Raw genomic sequence first — 20,311 nt, forward strand, 5'->3', positions numbered from 1 at the left:
TTAGAGCAAGTAGGAGGATATGAAGATGAGGTGAAAGCCGAAAAACACCAGAAGAATAGGAAGTCGGTGACAACAAAGAAGACGATGGCCATAAAAGGAAAAGACAACAAGAAGAAGAAAGAGAATAATAAAAAATTAAAGAATAAAAAAGAGAATAAAACAGTCGACAAAAAAAAAAAGAATTACACCTGGAAGAGAAGAACCTCAAAAGATGTATAAGAGGAAGAAGGAAAAGATGTGGAGAATAAGAAGAAGACGTGAAAAAAGAAAAACCGGAATAATAAGAAATAAGAAAAGACATTGAAAAGAAGGAAAATGAAGAAAAAAACAGGAAGAAAAACAATAAAATAAAAAGAAAGAAAGGAAAAAAATGATAGAGAAAAAAAATGAAAAGATAAAAAGAGAAAGATGAATAATTCATATTAATCTTATTTTAGTTTGTGTTTGTGAATTTCATACACTTATTAGTATTGATTTTAAGGGTTTTAATGTTAGATAATGATTACTTTCATAGATTAGTTTTGTTTTAGTCTTGTATGTATCAAATTGTTGATCTAATTCTTTTTGATTTATACCATAAAATTTTGTTTTACGTTTTAATGAAACTTTTTAGTATGCGCAAAATGCGGACTAAACACCTAGTATTATAAACTTTTTAATAAGCCAAAAAACACACGAACTTATGTTGATTTAGCCAGATTATATATAAAATTAGTCAACATTATATGCTATTATGTCTAAACACAAAAATAAATTTTTGTCACTTATTAGAAAAAATATATCAAGAAAACATAAATTAAATTACTAATTTTGATTTAAAAAAATTCTCAGATGCACCAGGTAAAATCTAATATCTAATTTAAAACTGACCAGATCACACACATATATATATATATATATATATATATACTCATATCACACATATATATATACACTCATATCACACATCCAACTTCACACATTACACATCCAACACAACTACATACAGCGAACTATCTAACGCAACTTTTTTTTTCCTTAATATCAAATATATCCTTCATTTTTACATATGCAATCCAATTTATCATTAACGTTAAGCCATTTAACATTGCCTTCTCTATGTTTTGATGTTAACTTTTTGATATTGACTTCTTTCCTAGATTCGTTCGAAAAAAAACCTCATCAAACAAGACAAGAATTCTTTGTAATTCTTTTTATATTTACTATTTTTCTATTTTTGTAGCGGACATTTGTATTTTTATCATTTCTACATTAAATAAATTTCTATTTGGCTTTCTATTGGTGTTTTTTTTTAATTATTGGAAATTTGGTACATTTTGAGATCTTACTAGACAAATATGGGTTTAATATAAATGTTAAATGATAAAATTCTTTCAAAAAAATTTGAACTTTGAGTTGTTTTTTATATGAACTTTGAGTTGTTTAAAAAAAAAAATTTGAGTTTATTACTGATGTTATTTTATATTTGTTTATGTATATCTATCTAGAAGTAATTGAGATATTTAAAACTTATTGAATCAAGTTGGAAAAACCCAAAAAAATACATATCTTGATTTAAAGAATAAACATAAACTTCTTAGTGTAAATTTGTTGGAGCTCAAAAAGATTACAAGTTTGGACTGTTGCATTTATGAGATTGGTTTTTTCTAGACTTTAGTTTGCAGAGCTAGAACTAACACAAAATTGTGTGAAGCTTCAAGTTGATGGATTTATTGTATACATATTATTTGTGGTGAAAAGTAAGATTGACATAAATATCTATTAAATGCTAAATTTGGATTTATTTCTAATAACTCTCGTTTAAAGTAAGATTAATTTTCAGAAATAATTGACATTAAATGTTCAAAAAAAGATATAAATAATTGACATTAAATACAATGACTCAAAAGGAAAAAAAATACAAATAGAGTGAATCCAAAAGTTAATACATGTATACTCAACTCTCCCAAAAATTAGATAGTATGAATATCTCTTTTTGTTAAAAAATTTTGTATTAATGGAACAAGATTTTAAACCAAACTTGCAAACTAAATTGGATATGGTTGAAGGAAATAAAACGTGGATGCATTTAAAGTGTATATATTGTTACAAAATCTAATTAATTAAAGTACCATTGAGAAAGTTAACATATCTTTAAATATAATGGATTGTTAAATCAAGCCTCTAAACGTGTAAAAAAATTTGAAAGACATTTCTTGTTTTGTTTTAGCAGATGGAATCTCTAGTATATGTTTTTGCTCTCTCAGTTCTTTATGTGACGGTTACGTCGTCACATGTTTTTCAAGATAATAACAACAATAATAGACACCAAGATATTAACAACCAGATAGTAAAAACTATTGTGGTTGATCATTCTGGTAAAGGTAACTTCAAAACCATACAATCGGCTATCAATTCAATTCCCTCCGGTAACAGCCATTGGATCAAGATTTTTATTAAAGAAGGAGTCTACAAGTAAGTACTCTTAAGAATTAAGTTGTAATCTTTAATAGTTAGTTATATGTCCATTTCGGGTATGCTTGTTTTACTAACTTCCTCCTCCCGGAAGAGATTTTAGTCACTAATTTCTTCCAGAGATATCGTTTTCATCACCTTTCTCCGTTTTGGAGATAAATTTTTTTCACCAATTTGTCTTTTATTGAAAACTTCTTTAAATGTTCAGCTTTAAAGACATTACTAGTTAAAAGTTTCATTTGCTCGCCTTTAATGCCACAAGAACTTGCCCCTTTGAAGGAGCATCTGCATTTTTAATATTTTTACCATGCTTTGTATTTTTAATTATGTATCAAGTTCAAACTCTTTGGCGACGAGTTCCTGGATTTTTGTTTTTGTAGCCACATCTTAATTAATAGAAGTATGTTTTGTCCAATTTTTTTGAGTTGTATGTGTGTTTGTTGATGCAGCGAGAAGGTAATAATTCCAAAGAATAAGCCAAAGATACAAATGGAGGGAAATAAAGCATCGACAACGATAATTCAGTACAACGATGGGGGAAAAGCCAGTCTGAGTACAACAGTCAGAGTGTCAGCTGAGTTCTTTGTTGCTATCAATATAACATTTAAGGTTAGCTATTGAGCATCTATTATGTTTAATCTTTGTACTTACTATTGAATATAAATATCACTAAAGACATATTTCTTTTGAAAGTTTGTTTTATCATGTTAAAACATTTGAATACTTTTATGACTACATTATTGAATAATCTGATCAAGCAGAATACTTATAATCCGGATAAGCCTATGATACCATACCGTGAGATCAAAGTAGCTCCAGCGGTTATATTAGCAGCAGATAAGGCAGCATTCTTCGGTTGCGAATTTTTCAGTATCCAAGACACGATCGGTGACTTAGGCGGCCGACACTACTTCCAAAAATGTCACATCAAAGGAGGCATTGATTTCATTTGGGGAGGAGGCCAATCTATATACCAAGTAATCTTACCTTTTCTCTCAAATTCTCTCATCTTTGTATGTATAATATGGTAGATTACTACAATGTGAAATCATGCTTGGTCCATGGCACAACCCATGGACTTATATAGAAAAATCATACGTCCCATAAACTTATCCAACATAGAACCAACAAATATTTTGATAGCCTTCATTGCTTACTACTCAGCTTTTGCCAATGCAAATACTCTAAAAACATTTAAGGTTGTAAAAAATAATATAAATCTCAATTCATATTTATATTGAGTTCCCTTTGGAAAAAAAAATCTAATTCATATTCATATTGAATCCCTTTTGGAAAAAAGGGTTAAAATTGGACTACATTCTATGAATTCACCACTTGAACATCTAAATAAAGGGTAGTAAATCTAATCAGTGTAAACACTAAATTACATATGTATGTATGTGTGTGTGCAGAACTGCGTGATTGACGTTTTGGGAGTGATATCAACAACAGCAAAGGAAGAAGAGGCAAACAAAGGATTAATGGCGGGATTCATAACCGCGCAAGGGAGGGAAACCGAGCAAGACACAAGCGGGTTTGTGTTCAATGGATGCTCGATTACCGGAGTTGGTAAAGCATTCCTTGGAAGAGCTTACCGAGGCTACTCGAGAGTTATCTTTTACAATACTAATATGGCGGATGTTATCGTCGCTCAAGGTTGGGATTCTTGGTCATATCCACGACAAGTGTAAGTCCCTCAAGTGTAAGTATATATATATATATATATATATATATATATATATATTAATATATATATATATATATATGCGTGGCTTTAATCAAGATGGTGACATAGTGACGATAGTAACACAGACCACTAGGCTCCAAGTTGCTTCCAAATTATGTATATTGACTATGTTTTGCGGATTTATAAATCAGAGATAAATTGACGTATGCGGAGGTAAATTGCAAGGGACCGGGAGCAAAGAAGCAAGGAAGAGTGGCATGGGAGAAGAATCTGTCTGATGTTTCTTACTTTACAAACGTTAGGACTTTTTTAGACAAAGATGGTTGGATGAAAACTCTTCCTCCTCATCCATTCTCCTTTGATTCCCCATCTTCTGATTCTGATGAAAATTCATTTGTTTGAACAAAACCCATTTACTGAATCAACATTTAAGATTCTCTTCGCAAATTTATCATAATAAAAACACATAACTTGTCAAAACCTCATTTATGTTGCTGATTTGTCAAAACCAAGAAACATATAAACAAGCACTTTGTTTACTACTCAATAATCAATACATTCATTAGTATTTTACTACAAATCTTACCACTAGTCATAGAGTGTGGCAAATGCTTTAATAGTTACTACGAAACAAACAGAAATTTTCACTATAATTGTGATGTTGTAAATCCATTTCTACGTCACAAACAATTGGATTTGGGGAAGTTTAATCATCTTTGGGCATGAACGATACAACTAATTCATGTGGTAAGATGTGTTGAAACGGCAACTGTTTCTACGACTTCTCTCTCATTTTGGCTCTGGCAAAAACAACTCCAGCCACAAGACCTGCAGACCAAACAAGCATCTCCCTCAGGCTGGTGAATAGAACGAGAGATATGAGTATACTTGGCAATGGAACCGAGAGAATGTTTACCAAAGAGTATGCTTGCTGAGTTCTGCAAACTGGTAGGTACATGAAAAAGAACGATCCCCGCAATAGACAGAGGTATTTTGTTTAGCGATCCCACCAAGCTGTAAATTGCATAAAACAGAAGATGTAAGGTCTTTCGTAATAAGGATAAACCACCACAGAAGCAAGTACAGAGATTCAAACTGCTTTATACTCTCTAATTTATAACCTGTATGTTGTAGCTCCGGTTTGATGAAGAAACCACATTGAAGTGAAGCTAATGGCAAGACCTAGAAGTCCACTGAGTGTCATGACCATCCAAAAACCTGGCAATCGCAGAAGTGGCCTGCACCAAACATACGCGAACCACTTTGTTTTTCAAATAACACAAACCATCTCTTATTTGACAGGACAATAGGGAAGTAACCCACGTGTTATACAGATAATCCATCTCGTTGAAGGCAATAGAAAGAATGAGGCCAAGTGGTAATGAAAGTGTGTTATTAAGCAAAACCATGGAGAACTCGTTTAAATTTCCAGACTGAGTAACTTGCTTGGCCGTATCCATGGTCTTTCTCAATGTCAGCTGCAAAAGAGCAAAATTTAAGCAAATCATATATAAAAGGCTGACTTTGGCCTGTACCTATTAGCTAATCGAAGAAGAAGCGGTACACATAAATTTCAAGAGGCATAGGCTAGATAACAAGCAAACATTTTGTAGAGATTTAGTTTTCATGGACAGGATTGGACGATTTTATTGCATCTCATGAGCATCTTCAAAATGAGAATCAAGCAGGGAACATAATAATCATTATATAGAAAACAATTTAGGTTCATGACTCAGTCTCAAACATAAGCATGTACTGCTATGAATTAATGTACCCTCCTTTAATATTTGTGTTAATGGTTTCAAATGACTTCAGTTGTGACAAACTTACACAAGATCAAATGATTACTTACAGAGTACGATGCAGTTAAGAAGCAATTAGCGATTTGCCAAGCATAGCCAACAGCATTGAAAGATAGATCTGTTATCCCTCCAGATACTGCGGAAATGATCTGAAAATGACGAGGGGAAGAATATATCATGTACCTGTTCAAGCTTTAGGCTATATGATATAAATTATTACATGATAACAATGGAATGTGAAGGCTTTTCCACATCAAAGAAAGCAGTTTGGAGAAGAGTAAGATCACAGATGTGGGTCTTTTATCAATAAGAAGATACGCTTTCTACTTTCTTTCTACTTTCATGCTCAAAGTGGATGATCAAACTTTATAAAGAATTGCTTTGAGGAATTAAAACAAAGGAATGTTTCGTGTAAGTAAACACAAGTCTTAGAATTGTTGTCCGGAAAATAGCGTTCACAACTCCAATGAAAAGCTTTTCTTAAGGTAGGTTCCTTAGGAACAGTTCTCGCAGGCTAATTTACAGATTCAGTTTGGAACATACCATTAAGAAGAGAGCAAGCCACACTCTGTTGTCGTGATGCTTGTTGAATAGATACATCTCACCAACTGCTGTTATTACATTAGTGACATTCTTCAAGACAGTGACCATTGCCACATTGATGTATTTCAAGCTGTCAAGAAAAAAAAAATAACTGAAACCGACATTCAAATTAAATCCGTACTTCAAATGTTGTCCTATAAGACACAACAATATCTTAACTCTACTGTCGCGTAGACTTAGAATATCTTAGTTTAGAATGGTAAATATCTACCAACTCTACAGGTTATGCGGTACAGTAAAGTTTGACTCTGAAGCCCAAAACGTGACATGATTTAAACATATCCATATAGTTAGCATTAGTAGTCTCAACAGTTGTAGCCCTCCAAATAATCTGACGATTTCGTAATCTATCAGTAGTCTTGTTTTGGCCAACAATTCTAAACTTTCTCATGTCGTTGATGGAGTGAAAGTAAGGACTATGAAACTGTAAAGAGAAAGAGTATTTCCCATATACCACATGAAGATGAAACATTAGAAACAAATGCAAATAAAAGTGTCAAAACTCATTCCTACCTAAACATGCTTGTGATAAGCATGCCAACAAATATCACGTTCACGGGGAACCAGACCTTTATCAATCTCCAGGTCAGTGGTTCCGTTGTTATTAGACCCATTAAGCTCAAAGCCACCACAATGATCACTGAGACAAAATTCTGCACCAACACACACGTGTAAGAATATGAAAAATACTGACACATAATGAAAGAAAAACCAAGCACAGCGAAAGAGAAAGCAATTTTTGTTCATAAGAAAATACCTGGTATAACATTAAAAATATCCCAGCATTGAAGTTGTAGCTGGAAAGAACAAACTTGTTCACCAGTATCATGCTGCATGATGAAACGCAATAAGCTAAACCGGACAACAAAGCCTGATTAGGTATCTTTCTCAGAGTTGGCTTATCTCCCGCTTTTCGTGTGTTCCCATCTTCCAAGTCTACTCCATCGTGTTCGTAGGATTTCATTGCCAATGAGGACCTACCAGAGAAACATAGAATCAGTAAGACATCAGTGAAAGTCATCACTATTGTTAGACATGTGCAGGTAAGTACGTCACTTCTCCACGGATAATTTTTCTACAACACTTATCACTTCAGTAATACCGTAAACAGATCCATCGTTCATAATAATACACAAAACTCAGCTAAATGTCTTTTTGTTCATATACCAACATCATAACTCATAAACCTCGATCGAGAGAATTAAATGGCAAATACTAATTTAACTACTTTAACTCCATTGAAAGGGCAAGCAGCTTAAAATGTAAATGAAAAGAAAAGTAAACAGTTTTTTCTGAATGCATTCTATTGCTAAACTTCTACATATAAAGCAGTGTTGAGAATTCACCTGCTGATTACTTCTATCTTCAATGAACAGGAGGCCTGATTAAGAACACCGTTTTCATGAAATTTTGTCGCTAATCTCCAGTCAGTTGAAACTAGTACTAATAAACTCAAATAAGCTCTATCGATGGGCGGGCCAGTTCAAGGAGGAGGCCCCAATGGCAGAATCCTTCAGTAAGAAGACAGTTAAGTATGAGTTTCAGACAAAAACGGATAAACCAAGGCAAAGACGAAGTAGACAACATCCAAATTCAAGCTGGTATATTCCTTAAAATCAAAAACAAAACGACGAAGATTTCACAGAAATGGTTCGACCAAAGAGAAGATTTAAACAGAAGAAGTTGTTACAATCATATACCAAAGAGTACAAATTTATGTAACTGATCCGAGAGCATCAAGTAGGTCAATCACTGCTAGATTGTTAGAAACTGGCCAAGAACGCTCACAGAACACAAATCAACTGCTATATTTGGACTTTGTGACATACAAGCCAATGAAATCAACCTTTTTTTTTCACAAAATTCTGAGGATCAAGAGGTCAACTACCAGGTCAAAATTAGCCTTATACTCATCAGATTGTTAAAAATTGGCCAACGATGCTCAGAAAACGCAACTACAATTAGAATTTTTTTTTTTTGTTCAGATACAATCCAATAAATCCCCAAAAGAAATTAAACACTCCCGCAATAAAAAAATAATAATAAAAAGCTTACCTTTGAACTAACGAAGTTGAGGATTTACTTTCGGATACACTTTGATTCCTTGAAACTGGATTGACAATGAAATGGAAGAGAAATAAAGAAAACCCAGATTACGTTTTCGTCGAATCAATCATCAAGTCTTTGTCTTTGAGAGTCTCGATCTGGTCTCCCGTCAACCAAAGTCTCGATGCTAACTTACGCCAGCTCTGGGAAAAAATCACAAGTTTCGGCACAAGTTAGCATTAGAAGACTGAGAGATTTGATCGAAGAGTTACGATATTTGGTAAGTGAATGGAAAAAGAAAAAAAAAACACGAAGAGAAAAACTCACGATTTCGCCTATTTCTTCTTCCAGTTGCATTTCAAAAGGATGGAGACAAACAACGAGGTTATAAATCCCATTCAGTGACAATGTTTTATTACCAAACATATGTATTGGTCGTACATTTTAACAAGACTTTCTATTCTAAAATGGTTTATTTTTCTTTTTTTGTCAGTCTTAAATGGATACTTATCTGTGCATTTTTTTCTTATGCAGTAGTATTTGAATTTCAATATTTCCTTAAACGTTTACTTTCATTGCATCTCAATTGGTAAATTTCCAATGGTTTTGTTTGTGTGCCTATTTAAATCAGAAAACTGAACAGAAAAAAAATATCACCTAGGTATAGACCGTATAGTGGGAAATAATTGCAATCTTTAAGTTTTCATTAGAGCAAGTTTTCTTAGAGCCGACCATGAATCCAAACAGACATAGGTTTATGGTTTTCTACAAAGTGACAATTTTTTTTTTTTTAAATGTGTAAATCGTTTTTCCTTCACCTTGTCTTTTTTTTGTTTTTTTTTAATTTTAGGATTGGTTTCACGCTATGTTATAAGTTATTAGCAAATGCTGGTTCTAGACTATGGGAGGATTAGAGCCTAGGCCAAGTTTAAAAAAAAAACAAAACAAAATAGATCAATAAAATATATATAAACTGCTGTGAGAGACCAGAAAATTAAAAACGAAAAATTAGAAACCGAAAGAAAAAATAGAAATGAGTGGGAATAAACCACATTTTTTCAACATTTGTGTCCTTGTGAACTCTCTCTCACTAATCCATTGTCTTACACCAGTATACCACTACCTGCCACAATCCACTATTTGGATAATTATTTGAAATACAACAATTAAAATTAAATACAACAACTAAAATTATCCATCGTTGAGTACAACTAGTAATTAATAATTAGCCTCTTTACAACTCACTTGTGTGGCAGAAACTTCAGGCCAAGGAACATGAACCAGCTCGAGTTCAAACTTTTTCAACGGACGTTACAATCATAAATTCATAATCATAACCAAGGAAATGCTTGAAGTAACTTTTTAATATACTTTCAAGTTTGGGTACTTTCTGCCAAAAGAGAATGAACCTAGACTATAATAAAACCAACTCCTGCCACTAACAAGTAGACTCGATGGCTAATAAACTAAAGCCCTTACAATTCTTGCTTATCTTAGTAAACCCTTGATCCAATGTTTTCTCTTATTGCTTAATCATTTTATGCTTCCATTTATTGCGTGATTAGTAGTGTATTTGCTTTCTTCTTCCACTGTTTATCTCTGGCTCACTTATTGAAACTTATTAGTGGCTTCTCCTTTTGTTAACTTTTTCAACACTTTCAATGGACTTCACCATTATAAGCTCTGTTTATAATGGTCTGTTTCTATACGAGATTCATATACTATTTGAAGCATTTATTCTAATTTTTCAAGAAATGACTTCAGAGATAAAAGGTTATAAAATGATATGGAATATGGATGCATCACAATGACGCAACTAAGACAAACACAACACACTCATGAGGAAACACAAATCTAGTCCAATAAACTGTAGCGAACTTTTAATGTTTAATCTAACCTCTTAACTCCGACCAAACTCTTGAGAACTGCATACAAACAATTACCATTTTCTTTTAAGCTATCTCCAATGCATTCTCGGGAGGCTCGATCCAAATGTTCTCAGAAGAGCGTTGCTTTCCCCAGTTAATATTGTGCTCACTTGGATGGTATCTCCTTTCATCAAACGAATATGTCACGCAACGCGTTTCATTGTCACATAACTTAGCGAAGTAGATACTATTCCTTAGCATCCCCTCGTGGACATAAGTTCTCGATTCACATGAATTAATACTCACAAAGATGCTTAAACTACCGAGATTTTCCCTCTTCTCCCAAACACCTTGTGTAAGATCGAGCTTAAACACCAAAGGCTCTGCGTTTCCAAATGTACATATGACAAATATGTCTCCTTCATAACCAACCATGAACTTTCCCTCATACCAACTCTCATCATCGATGTGATCAGGGCATCGAGGTGGCAGTACATCGAGTACATTCCATGTGCGTAAAGATGGATCAAAAACCGCGAGGCAGTTTCTTATGTTGAGACAGTAAAACACACCATTCAAGAAGACAACATAGTTACGTTTAACATCAAGAAACTGAGACTCGACCTGCATTGAAGTCCAAACTGTTTGACCCGGACTCCAAGTCCGGATAGTCACATGACCCGGATCATAATCTTTGATTGTGAAAACCACACAATCGCTTGATGTAGGAGCACAAGAGAATCCAACTAATTGGTAACCATACCAGAGCTCAAGATAAGGCAAGACCACAAGATCCATAGTGAATGGATTGAACAAGACGAAGTCTGATGAAATGTTTTTGCTCATAAGAAGCCATCCATCTCTAGAGTAACGGACTTTAGAGCCGGCTAATGATTTAGGCAGCTCCATTGTATGTTTCTTGCCGTTCGATGGATTGTAAATCTCATAAGAGTTTTTTGATTTAGAGAAGTGCATGAGCCAAGGAGGCTGGTCTATGATTCTAACCGAAACTGCGGCTTCGTGCCACGATTTGCATACAGCAGAAGCGCGTACGTTGTCTTTGATTTCAAGATAAGCCATTACAGAGATGAGAAGCTCTAAGGGAAGGTCTCTCCAAGTTTGATTCTCAACCTTTTCTTTTGTAATCATCATGCTCATATTAGATCTGAGAAGAGTTGATGAACAAAAGAATCAAGTTATTCATGTTTCAATTGAATTGTTATTCATTAACAAGATCCAAATCTGAATAATCAAGATTAAGAAAAAATTAATACTTTGATTGGTTTTGGTTCATACAAGTCCAGTATATTTCACTGGATTGAAGAATCAAGAGTTGGGAATCAAATCCAAAACTGGGTTCTCCGAAATTGTCACCGAGGATCCATCAATTACACGAAAGTTCTCTTCCTATTTTTTTTTCCCAAGATCAGATACAAGAAAATCGAAACATCAGACTACCAAAACAAACATAGGGAGGAGGGCGAAAGAAAACTTACGATATGAATTTTACTTTTCTTCTTCTTCTTCCACTTATGTTCGAAGGGTGAATAGAAGAGAGAACAGAGTGATGAATCTAATAATTGACACGAGTCTTATATTATTACTAACACATATTTTATTACTTATACTGTTATTCATTTTGCTAATTGCCAAACATTTCTTGACCGTACAATTATACTTCCCTTCTTCAACCGATATGTATCTATAAACTTATTCGGTTCTTCCTTATAATTAAATTTCTACATTTGCATTTAAATGTCTCCTCTGATTCTATCTCATTCAGAAAAAGTTATATCTCATACAAACTGAGTATTCAGTTAAGAAAAAAGTATATTATACAATTATTTTTTCGAAGTCAGAAACGTTTTTTCTCTTCTAGAGAAAACACACGTATTTTTCCGCTGCTCTAGATTTTCGTTTTTTTTCTCTGATCTATTTCTCTGATGTCTAGCGCTCCTCACCGGATCCGTGAGAGGTCTCATCTCATATTCTTTTCACCCTAGTTCTTCATCATGTGATTAGTAGATCTTTGTTTACGGGTTTTGGTGGCGGTCTTTGTTTCTCCGGCGAAGCGGTTTTGATATGTCAGCGACGCTTCCTCAAGAGTTTGAAGTTGACAGCTCCTCCGTTCAGGTTTTTCTCAGATCTGGCTGGCGATTGGTTTGTGCGAGTTGGTTGGTAGAGAGTGCTAGTTAGGTGGAATCGAGAGAAAGAAAACGATGGAAAGAAAAGAGAATCTGTTATTGATTATATTCAAATTTGTTACAATACAACTTTATATATGAACAAGATGAATTCGAGTCTAACATAATTCCCGGTTTATCCTAATATTTCCCCTCAAGATGGGGAGAATATATAATTTAAAATCATCTTGCCTATAAGAGAATTAAACTGAGTAGATAACAGAGGTTTTGTAAAAACGTTAGGTTTTGTAAAAACGTTAGCTAGCTGATTACCGGTCTTCACATGTAGCAACTTGACTAAACCATTCTCCACTCGATCTCTAACCTGGCAATCCAATTCTATGTGTTTGGTCTTTTTATGAAACACATGCGATGTGCATCGTCGCCGTTGAATCACAGTAGAATGCAACTGATTGAGCTTGAGGAGCTTTAAGTTCGTTGAGTAAATAAACCAGTGATGCGATTGTAAACGGGGTTGTTGTTTTCGTTTTACTAAGCTTTAGGTTTTAAATTTGTAACCCCTAAATGTCTGCAAGTGCACAAATGTACGCTGTAGTACTTAGGGTATCGATCCACATAGACTTAGTTGTTTCAGTACGAATTCACGGCAATGCTTAAATCAGACTAGAACTAAACAGGTTTGGGTTTTGGTTGTCACTAAATCTAAAATAGAAAGCAAAGCAAGTAAAAGCAATTGAAAAATGAAAGCAAGTAAAACAAGTAAAAATCGATTAAACAAAGGCGAATAGAAGCAAGTAATAAGCGAATGAAAAGCAAATAAAATCGAAGGTTGTAAGCAATGAAAAACAAACGTTGGGGTTCAAGGGGTTTCGCAGGGATTCATGGACTAGGCTATGTCGATTTTAAACAAGTGATAAAGGTAATCAACTATGTATGTTCTAGAACTTGAGGCACGGAAGTATGAATAGCCTACTTTCGCAGCACTAAACAACTATCTCTCGCAACCCTGATCAGTAGGTTTCCACTCTGATCCTGGAAGGGAAAAGATGCAATAGTAAAACAAGACTCATCAATATTCACAACTCAACTACAGGTAGGTTTTCGCTTCTATAGAATTATTGCTCGTTTCACCCTAGTTCAGACAATCAATGAAAACTTATAATCCATATCATATCAGATCGGCTTCTAAGTGGGCAGCAAAGAATCACGCAGTAAGATTAAAGGCAAATGAAGAACATCTAGAAGATTAGTAATCCTAAATCTATCGATTCATAAGCAAAGACACACGAAATTCCCTTTGAAAAATCTCTTTAAACCCAACTGGGTAACTACTCAAATATATTGTAAACAATCATCACAGAGTATTGAAAATTGCAGGAATTTAAAGAAAACAGGGAAGAAAAACTAAGAACGGAATCACAGATGGAGGCGCGATGATGCTCTCCTCGACGGCTCCTCCAAAGGCGGCGGCCTCGTAGGGTTTGTCACACGAAAATCTAGTCTAGTCTAGTCTATTTGGATCTATTTGGATCTATTCTACAAAATTCTCACCAAAATACAAGCAAACTAGTCTGTTAATCCGTCATGCGAAAATCTACACACTTAGATCTAACTTCCAGTCAACTAGCTCTCTACATTCATTAAGTATTTTGTGAATTCTCATCAAAGACATTATTCAGGGTAGACGGAAATTAAGTCCAGATAAAATGAGCTAGTATATCCTGTCAGAAGAATCTCCATGAATAGAAGTCCTCTGGTGGGAGTTTGTAATGCAAGTATTCTAGCTACCGCCTAGTCTAGGCCTAAATCACAAAAAGAGAAAAAAACGAGGAAATAGCGTAGAAGCACACTGGTCTAATTCATCATAGTATTGTTTATTAATGTTCCTGGTTTGAAAAATTTTTGAAAAAAAAATTTGAAAATGATTTTTGAAAAAATTTTATAAAAAAGTTGCTGGGAAAAATTTTATGTGAAACATTTTGAAAAACATTTTGAAAAATTTTGTGTCCAAAACAAATTCAAAACAAATCAAATTTCATTAGTAACGGATGAACATCCTCCCTCAGACTTATTTCACACTGTCCTCAGTGTGATAAATCTTGGAAAGAATGGTAAAGAAAATAGAAAAGTTGAAATGTTTAAGTGAACTTATTGTTCTGGAGAGTGCTGCTCGTCTTTTGTGTTCGTTTGAAATTAAATGAAAGAAAAAAAAGCAATGGAAATAGAAAATAAAGGTCAAAGGGAAATAAATAAAATACCAAGTGGGTTGCCTCCCACTACGCGCTTGTTTCAAGTTGTTAGCTTGACATTGTTGCTCGATTAGACTTAACCGGGGTCGTGACACTCCTTGACCTCATCATTGGGCGATGATGGATCAATCAAAAACATCACTTCTCTTTCGTCTTCTCTTTCTTCAGCCAGATATGGCTTTACACGATGTCCATTCACTGTAAATGAGTTTCCGGTTTTGTCCCACAGGACGATGGCTCCGTATGGTTTGACTTCCTTTATCGTGAAGGGTCCTGACCATTTTGAACGTAAATTTCATGGAAAAAGCTTAATGCGAGAATTGAAAAGAAGAACTTTATCGTTAGGAGCAAAAGTTCTATGAATAATCTTCTTATCATGATATGCTTTAGTCTTCTCCTTGTAGATCTTCGAGTTTTCGTAAGCATTGTGTCGTATGTCCTCTAACTCGTGAAGTTGAAGTAATCTTCTTTCTCCAGCCGTTTTCAGGTTCATGTTCATCTCCTTGGTAGCCCATTGCGCGTTATACTCGAGTTCTACTAGAAGGTGGCATGCTTTTCCATAAACTAGGTTGAATGGTGATGTTCTTAATGGCGTCTTGAATGCTGTTCGATATGCCCATAATGCATCGTCAAGCTTGGTAGACCAATCCTTACGATGAACTGCAGTTGTTTTCTGCAAAATCAACTTGATTTCTCTGTTTGAGATTTCTACTTGACCGCTGGTTTGGGGATGGTATGGAGAAGCAAATTTATGCGTAACTCCATTCTTTTTAAGAAGATTCTCGAAAACTCTGTTGATGATATGTGATCCTCCGTCACTTATCACAATTCTAGGAACTCCAAAATAGCTTCATGACGACTTTTGCATCATTGGTGGGACTAGCGACTGCTACTAAGATGTATTGGTTTCCGAAAGAAGTCGGAAATGGTCCCATGAAATCTATTCCCCAGACATCGAAAATTTCGACTTCGAGAATAAAATTTTAAGGCATCTCATTCCTTTTGCTTATGTTGCCCATCCTTTGGCATTTATCGCATTGCGATATATAAGTTTGAGTATCTTTGAATAAAGTAGGCCACCAAAAACCTGCTTGTAAGATCTTTGAAGCAGTTTTGAAGGTTGCAAAATGTCCTGCGTAAGACGAGCTATGGCATCCGAATAAAATTCCTTCCATCTCTTCTTCAGCCACTCATCTTCGGAATAACCCATCAGCACATCTCTTATAGAGATAGGGTTCATCCCAAAAATAATGTCTTACGTTCTTCAGAAACTTTTTCTTCCTATAACCAAAATATTGCGGTGGTTCTACATCAGCTGCTAGGTAATTCGCTATGTGCCTAAACCATGAGGTGTTGAAAGCATCTGATCTTCGCATGAGTTGACGTGGTGGTGCGGTATTGACATTGGTGGGGGTAGTATCTATTGCATAGATGTTTTCTTCTGGCAAACTATCATTTAAAGGCAATCTTTCTTCAACTCGAATTCGTGAAAGATGGTCTGCAACTCCATTATCTGCGCCTTTCTGATCTCGAATTTCGATGTCGAATTCTTGCAGTAGGAGGATCCATCTTATCAACCTCGGTTTAGCGTATTTCTTAGACATTAAATACTTGATTGCAGCATGATCAGTATGAACTATAACCTTAGATCCTACGAGATAAGAACAGAATTTCTCAAATGCAAATACCACAGCTAGAAGTTCTTTCTCTGTTGTTGCATAATTGCATTGAGCTTTGTCTAGAGTTCTGCTTGCGTAGTAGATTACGTGCAGTTTATTATCTTTTCGTTGGCCAAGCACTGCTCCGACTGCATAGTCACTTGCATCGCACATGATTTCGAATGGGAGTTCCCAATCAGGTGCTTGCACGACATGAGCGGAAACAAGGGCTTCTTTGATCTTATGAAACGCGGCTAAGCACTCATCATCGAACTTGAAGTTCGTTTCCTTGCAAAGCAAACGCGTAAGAGGTCTAGTTATTTGAGAGAAATCTTTAATGAAACGCCTATAGAATCCTGCATGTCCTAAGAAACTACGATTTCCTTTTACGTTTGTGGGAGGTTGTAGGCTGGTCATAACCTCGATTTTAGCTTTGTCAACTTCAATTCCTTTTCCCGAAATCCTGTGCACAAGCACGATTCCGTCTCGTACCATGAAGTGACATTTTCTCCAATTTAATACTAAGTGATTATCTTCACATCTTTGCAAAACTTTAACAAGGTTGCCTAGGCATTTTTCCAAAGAAGATCCATAGACCGAGAAATCGTCCATGAATACTTTCATGACATCTTCAATAAAGTCTGTGAAGATCGACATCATGCATCGCTGGAAGGTAGCAGGTGCATTACACAATCCAAATGGCATACGTCGGTAAGCGAACATGCCATATGGACAAGTGAATATCATTTTTTCTTGACCCTCCAGGCGAATAAGAATTTGGAAAAATCTGGAGTATCCATCAAGGAAGCAATAGTAGGGGTGATTAGCTAACCTTTCTAGCATTTGATCTATGAATGGAAGTGGAAAATGATCTTTCCTAGTTGCTGCGTTCAGTTTTCGGTAATCGATGCACATACGATGTCTAATTACTGTTCTTGTAGCGATCATTTCATCCTTATCATTTTTAATGACAGTGACTCCTCCTTTCTTTGGGACAACATGAACTGGGCTAAACTAAGTGCTATCTGAGATAGGAAAGATTATTCCAGCCTCTAAAAGCTTCATAATATCCTTCTTGACAACATCCATGAGATTAGGGTTCAGTCTCCTTTGACTTTCGATTGAGTTTTTAGCACTATCCTCTAGATTAATCTTGTGCATACAAAGATCTGGAGATATTCCAGATATGTCATCAAACGAATATCTTAAGGCTTTTCTATGCTTTCTCAGCTCAGTCAACAGCATTGTGGTTTCTTCGTCTGCCAAACCAGAGTTTATAATGACAGGATACGTAGAATTTTGTCCAAGGAAAGCGTACTTAAGTCCAACGGGAAGAAATTTAAACTCGACTTTAGGGGCTTTAAGCTTGCTCCAAGGATCGTTAATTGTGTCTTTAGGAGGTGTAGGAATGTTTGTTTGGTCCTTAAGATCTAGATAGTTTAGAGGTTTCCTATAAGTTTCGGACTTATCAAGCATAGCGCGCATTCACTCAAAATTTCTTCAAGGAAATTGCATTCGTCTCTTGCGGGTGAAAGCGTGACACTTAAAGGGTCGTCGAGAACTAGATCTTCATAGACTTCCAAAATAATTTCGTCTAACTCATCAATCCAACAAATTTTGCTATCCAAAGTCGGTTTATCGAAACTTTTGTTCATGTCAAACTGCATAACTAGGCCAGCTAGATGAAGGTCAATTTTTTCTTTAGGAACATTGATTATGGCTTCAGCTGTAGATAGAAATGGTCGTCCAATAATAAGTGGATCCTTAGGTTCTCTTTCTAGTTCTAGAACTACAAAATCGGTTGGAATGGAACATTTTTTTATTTCTACGGGAACATCTATTAGGATACCTACAGGTTGTCTAATGGAACGATCAGCTAATACCAAGTAAATTTTAGTGGGCTGGAAGGTGTGATGTCCTAAATGTTTTGCTACTGAAAGAGACATCATGCTTATGCTAGATGCTAAATCACAAAGAGCACGCTCAAAAGCTACATCATTGATGGTGCATGAAAGTACGAAGCTTCCAGGATCGTTTTTCTTTTCAGGGATTCGGCTTTGCAGGATAGAACTACATTCATGGGTTATCATCATATTGTCTTCTTCAAGAGTTAAAGAATTTATCAGAATACCCTTCATGTATTTTCTTAAAGCGGGAATCATAGCACAAGCTTCTACGAAAGGTAATCTCACATTTAAATGATCGATTAGCTCCTTCAGCTTAGCTTTTTCTTTCTCCTTCTTTGGAGCTCTTAAGGCTCTAGGATATGGTGGTTTAGGTTTATAGATACGAGTTGGTGGAGGTGGAATCGGGTCTTCTCCGAGATCTTCCCGAGATGTATCTTCTCTTACTTCTTCTCCATCCTTTTCTCCTACCACTTCTTTTTCAACATCTTCAATCGTGATTTTTTCTCTTTCTATTTCCTTTTCCTTACCCTTTTCCTCAACTTCGGGATCTTTAGGAAATTCAGGCTCTTTGTAAGCTAATCCACTCCTAAGTGTGATAGCTTTCACATGATCGGAAGGATCGGCTTCGCTTGAGCTTTCGGAAGAATTTTAACTTGGCTCCTCCTCGGAATTATCTATGTTTTTAGAATTAGTTTTGATCATCAGACTAAGGAGGGTGGAAATTTTTCATTGCAATCTTCTTGCATCGTTTTTAGTTCAGATCTAAGATCAATGATTTCTTGAGACCTAGATTTTTCAAGCTCTAGAATCTTTTTGTTTAGATTTTCAGCTTCAGAAGAGGGAAAACTAGGATAGGGATTGGAATTAGCTTGAATAGCCCATACAGGTTCGGAAGATGGTTTCCCGCGGTCAGGTTGAACACGATCGCGGTGAAATGAGTCTTGGCTGCGGTCAGAACCGCCACGACCGCGGTGAAAGCTTTGTTTGCCGCAGTCTGAATGAATGGACATGCGGTGATCAGAAACGAATGAAAAATCTTGAATTTGATAGATTTCTGCAGTGTTCACCATCCCTTGATCATAAGAATCCATGACCATTGGGTTGTCCCAACCATCAAAGTTACACATATTGTGTGCTTTGTTTGGTTGTTGCAATCCAAGTTGACTCATTATGTGATGGAGACACTTCATAACTTCCGAAATCTCTTCTTTCTTCTCAGGAAGTGCAGAATTACCAAAGGTTGCTTGATTACGGATGCTGTTTGCGAAATTGTTGATGAAAACACGAGCATCCTCTACAGATCTAGTTGAGAAGTCTCCATTACTTGCTGTGTCGAAAGAGTGTCGTAACTCTGGAGTAATACCTCGATAGAAGATACCCATGAGGTATTTGTTGGTATATCCATGGTGTGGACAATCTCTTTGGTATTCCCTAAATCTTTTCCAAGTATCCAAAAGATTTTCATCTTCTTTTTGTTTAAAAGTTCTTATCTTGTTCCTTAAGAGATTTGAACGATTTCTAGTGTTAAAACAATTTAGGAAAGCTGTTCTACACGCTGCCCACATTTTTAGTGAAGCAGGTTGCAAAGATTTTAGCCATTTGCTGGCATTGTCTCTCAAAGAGAATGGGAAAAGACTACACTTGTGGTAATCCCCATTTGATGTAATGGTTGCACATAATTCTTCGAACGTCTCGATATGGTCAATCGGGTGTTCGAATGAATAACCATGGAATTTATTTTGTTGAATTAAGTGGATATAGGGTACCTTAATTTTGGTTTTTCCATCCTCTGGTAAGGCTGGTTGAATAGCTCTTCGATCTCCCATGAACTTCTCGAGTGAATCAAAACTTCCAATCAGTTCATCATCATCTTCATGTTTTGCCGATCTGATT

General features: G+C 35.4%; 3 protein-coding genes and 1 non-coding gene across 6 annotated transcripts; 2 read left to right on the top strand and 2 right to left on the bottom strand.

Moving 5' to 3' along the window:
• Positions 1 to 2,212: 2,212 nt before the first annotated feature.
• On the top strand, positions 2,213 to 4,621 carry LOC18010208 (probable pectinesterase 29). Its single transcript, XM_006392323.2, has 5 exons — positions 2,213 to 2,454; positions 2,904 to 3,063; positions 3,216 to 3,431; positions 3,867 to 4,141; positions 4,333 to 4,621. The coding sequence occupies exons 1-5, from the start codon at positions 2,213 to 2,215 to the stop codon at positions 4,541 to 4,543; spliced, it is 1,104 nt and encodes a 367-aa protein (XP_006392385.2). The 3' UTR covers positions 4,544 to 4,621.
• Positions 4,622 to 4,658: 37 nt separating this feature from the next.
• On the bottom strand, positions 4,659 to 8,979 carry LOC18010209 (GDP-mannose transporter GONST1). The gene is made up of 11 exons (XM_006392324.2): positions 8,920 to 8,979; positions 8,602 to 8,795; positions 7,893 to 8,057; positions 7,304 to 7,523; positions 7,060 to 7,199; positions 6,487 to 6,616; positions 5,994 to 6,092; positions 5,465 to 5,619; positions 5,263 to 5,379; positions 5,058 to 5,155; positions 4,659 to 4,969 (listed from the first exon to the last, which is right to left on the bottom strand). Exons 4-11 carry the CDS (start codon positions 7,508 to 7,510, stop codon positions 4,917 to 4,919), a joined length of 999 nt encoding a protein of 332 aa, XP_006392386.1. The 5' UTR covers positions 7,511 to 7,523; positions 7,893 to 8,057; positions 8,602 to 8,795; positions 8,920 to 8,979; the 3' UTR covers positions 4,659 to 4,916.
• A 1,372-nt stretch (positions 8,980 to 10,351) lies between these two features.
• Positions 10,352 to 12,045, bottom strand: LOC18010219 (F-box/kelch-repeat protein At1g57790). Of its 3 annotated transcripts, XM_024161053.1 has the most exons (3): positions 11,957 to 12,043; positions 11,735 to 11,867; positions 10,352 to 11,625 (listed from the first exon to the last, which is right to left on the bottom strand). In XM_024161053.1, exons 2-3 carry the CDS (start codon positions 11,752 to 11,754, stop codon positions 10,545 to 10,547), a joined length of 1,101 nt encoding a protein of 366 aa, XP_024016821.1. In that variant the 5' UTR covers positions 11,755 to 11,867; positions 11,957 to 12,043; the 3' UTR covers positions 10,352 to 10,544. The 3 variants fall into 3 exon arrangements, with proteins under 3 accessions (XP_024016821.1, XP_006392387.1, XP_024016823.1); XM_006392325.2 differs by lacking the exon at positions 11,735 to 11,867 and having other exon boundaries at positions 11,957 to 12,045; XM_024161055.1 differs by lacking the exon at positions 11,957 to 12,043 and having other exon boundaries at positions 11,735 to 11,927.
• A 7,771-nt stretch (positions 12,046 to 19,816) lies between these two features.
• Positions 19,817 to 19,924, top strand: LOC112082395. Its single transcript, XR_002897068.1, has one exon. It is a non-coding gene; the product is annotated as a small nucleolar RNA R71 (small nucleolar RNA).
• Positions 19,925 to 20,311: the final 387 nt, after the last annotated feature.

This window comes from Eutrema salsugineum, unplaced genomic scaffold, assembly GCF_000478725.1.
Source record: "Eutrema salsugineum unplaced genomic scaffold, Eutsalg1_0 scaffold_8, whole genome shotgun sequence".
Classification (NCBI taxonomy): Eukaryota; Viridiplantae; Streptophyta; class Magnoliopsida; order Brassicales; family Brassicaceae; genus Eutrema; species Eutrema salsugineum.

Excerpts from the sequence above, each read along its gene's own strand:
- LOC18010209 (XM_006392324.2), bottom strand. The coding sequence starts at position 7,510 with ATGAAATCCTACGAACACGATGGAGTAGACTTGGAAGATGGGAACACA. Across the intron at positions 7,200-7,303 it reads TATTTTTAATGTTATACCAG|AATTTTGTCTCAGTGATCAT; the intron begins GTATTTTCTTAT and ends GTGTTGGTGCAG. Across the intron at positions 6,617-7,059 it reads CTTATCACAAGCATGTTTAG|CTTGAAATACATCAATGTGG; the intron begins GTAGGAATGAGT and ends TTTTCTTGACAG.
- LOC18010208 (XM_006392323.2), top strand. The coding sequence starts at position 2,213 with ATGGAATCTCTAGTATATGTTTTTGCTCTCTCAGTTCTTTATGTGACG. Across the intron at positions 3,064-3,215 it reads CTATCAATATAACATTTAAG|AATACTTATAATCCGGATAA; the intron begins GTTAGCTATTGA and ends CTGATCAAGCAG. Across the intron at positions 3,432-3,866 it reads GAGGCCAATCTATATACCAA|AACTGCGTGATTGACGTTTT; the intron begins GTAATCTTACCT and ends GTGTGTGTGCAG.
- LOC18010219 (XM_024161053.1), bottom strand. The coding sequence starts at position 11,754 with ATGAACCAAAACCAATCAAA. Across the intron at positions 11,626-11,734 it reads ATGAACCAAAACCAATCAAA|ATCTAATATGAGCATGATGA; the intron begins GTATTAATTTTT and ends AACTCTTCTCAG.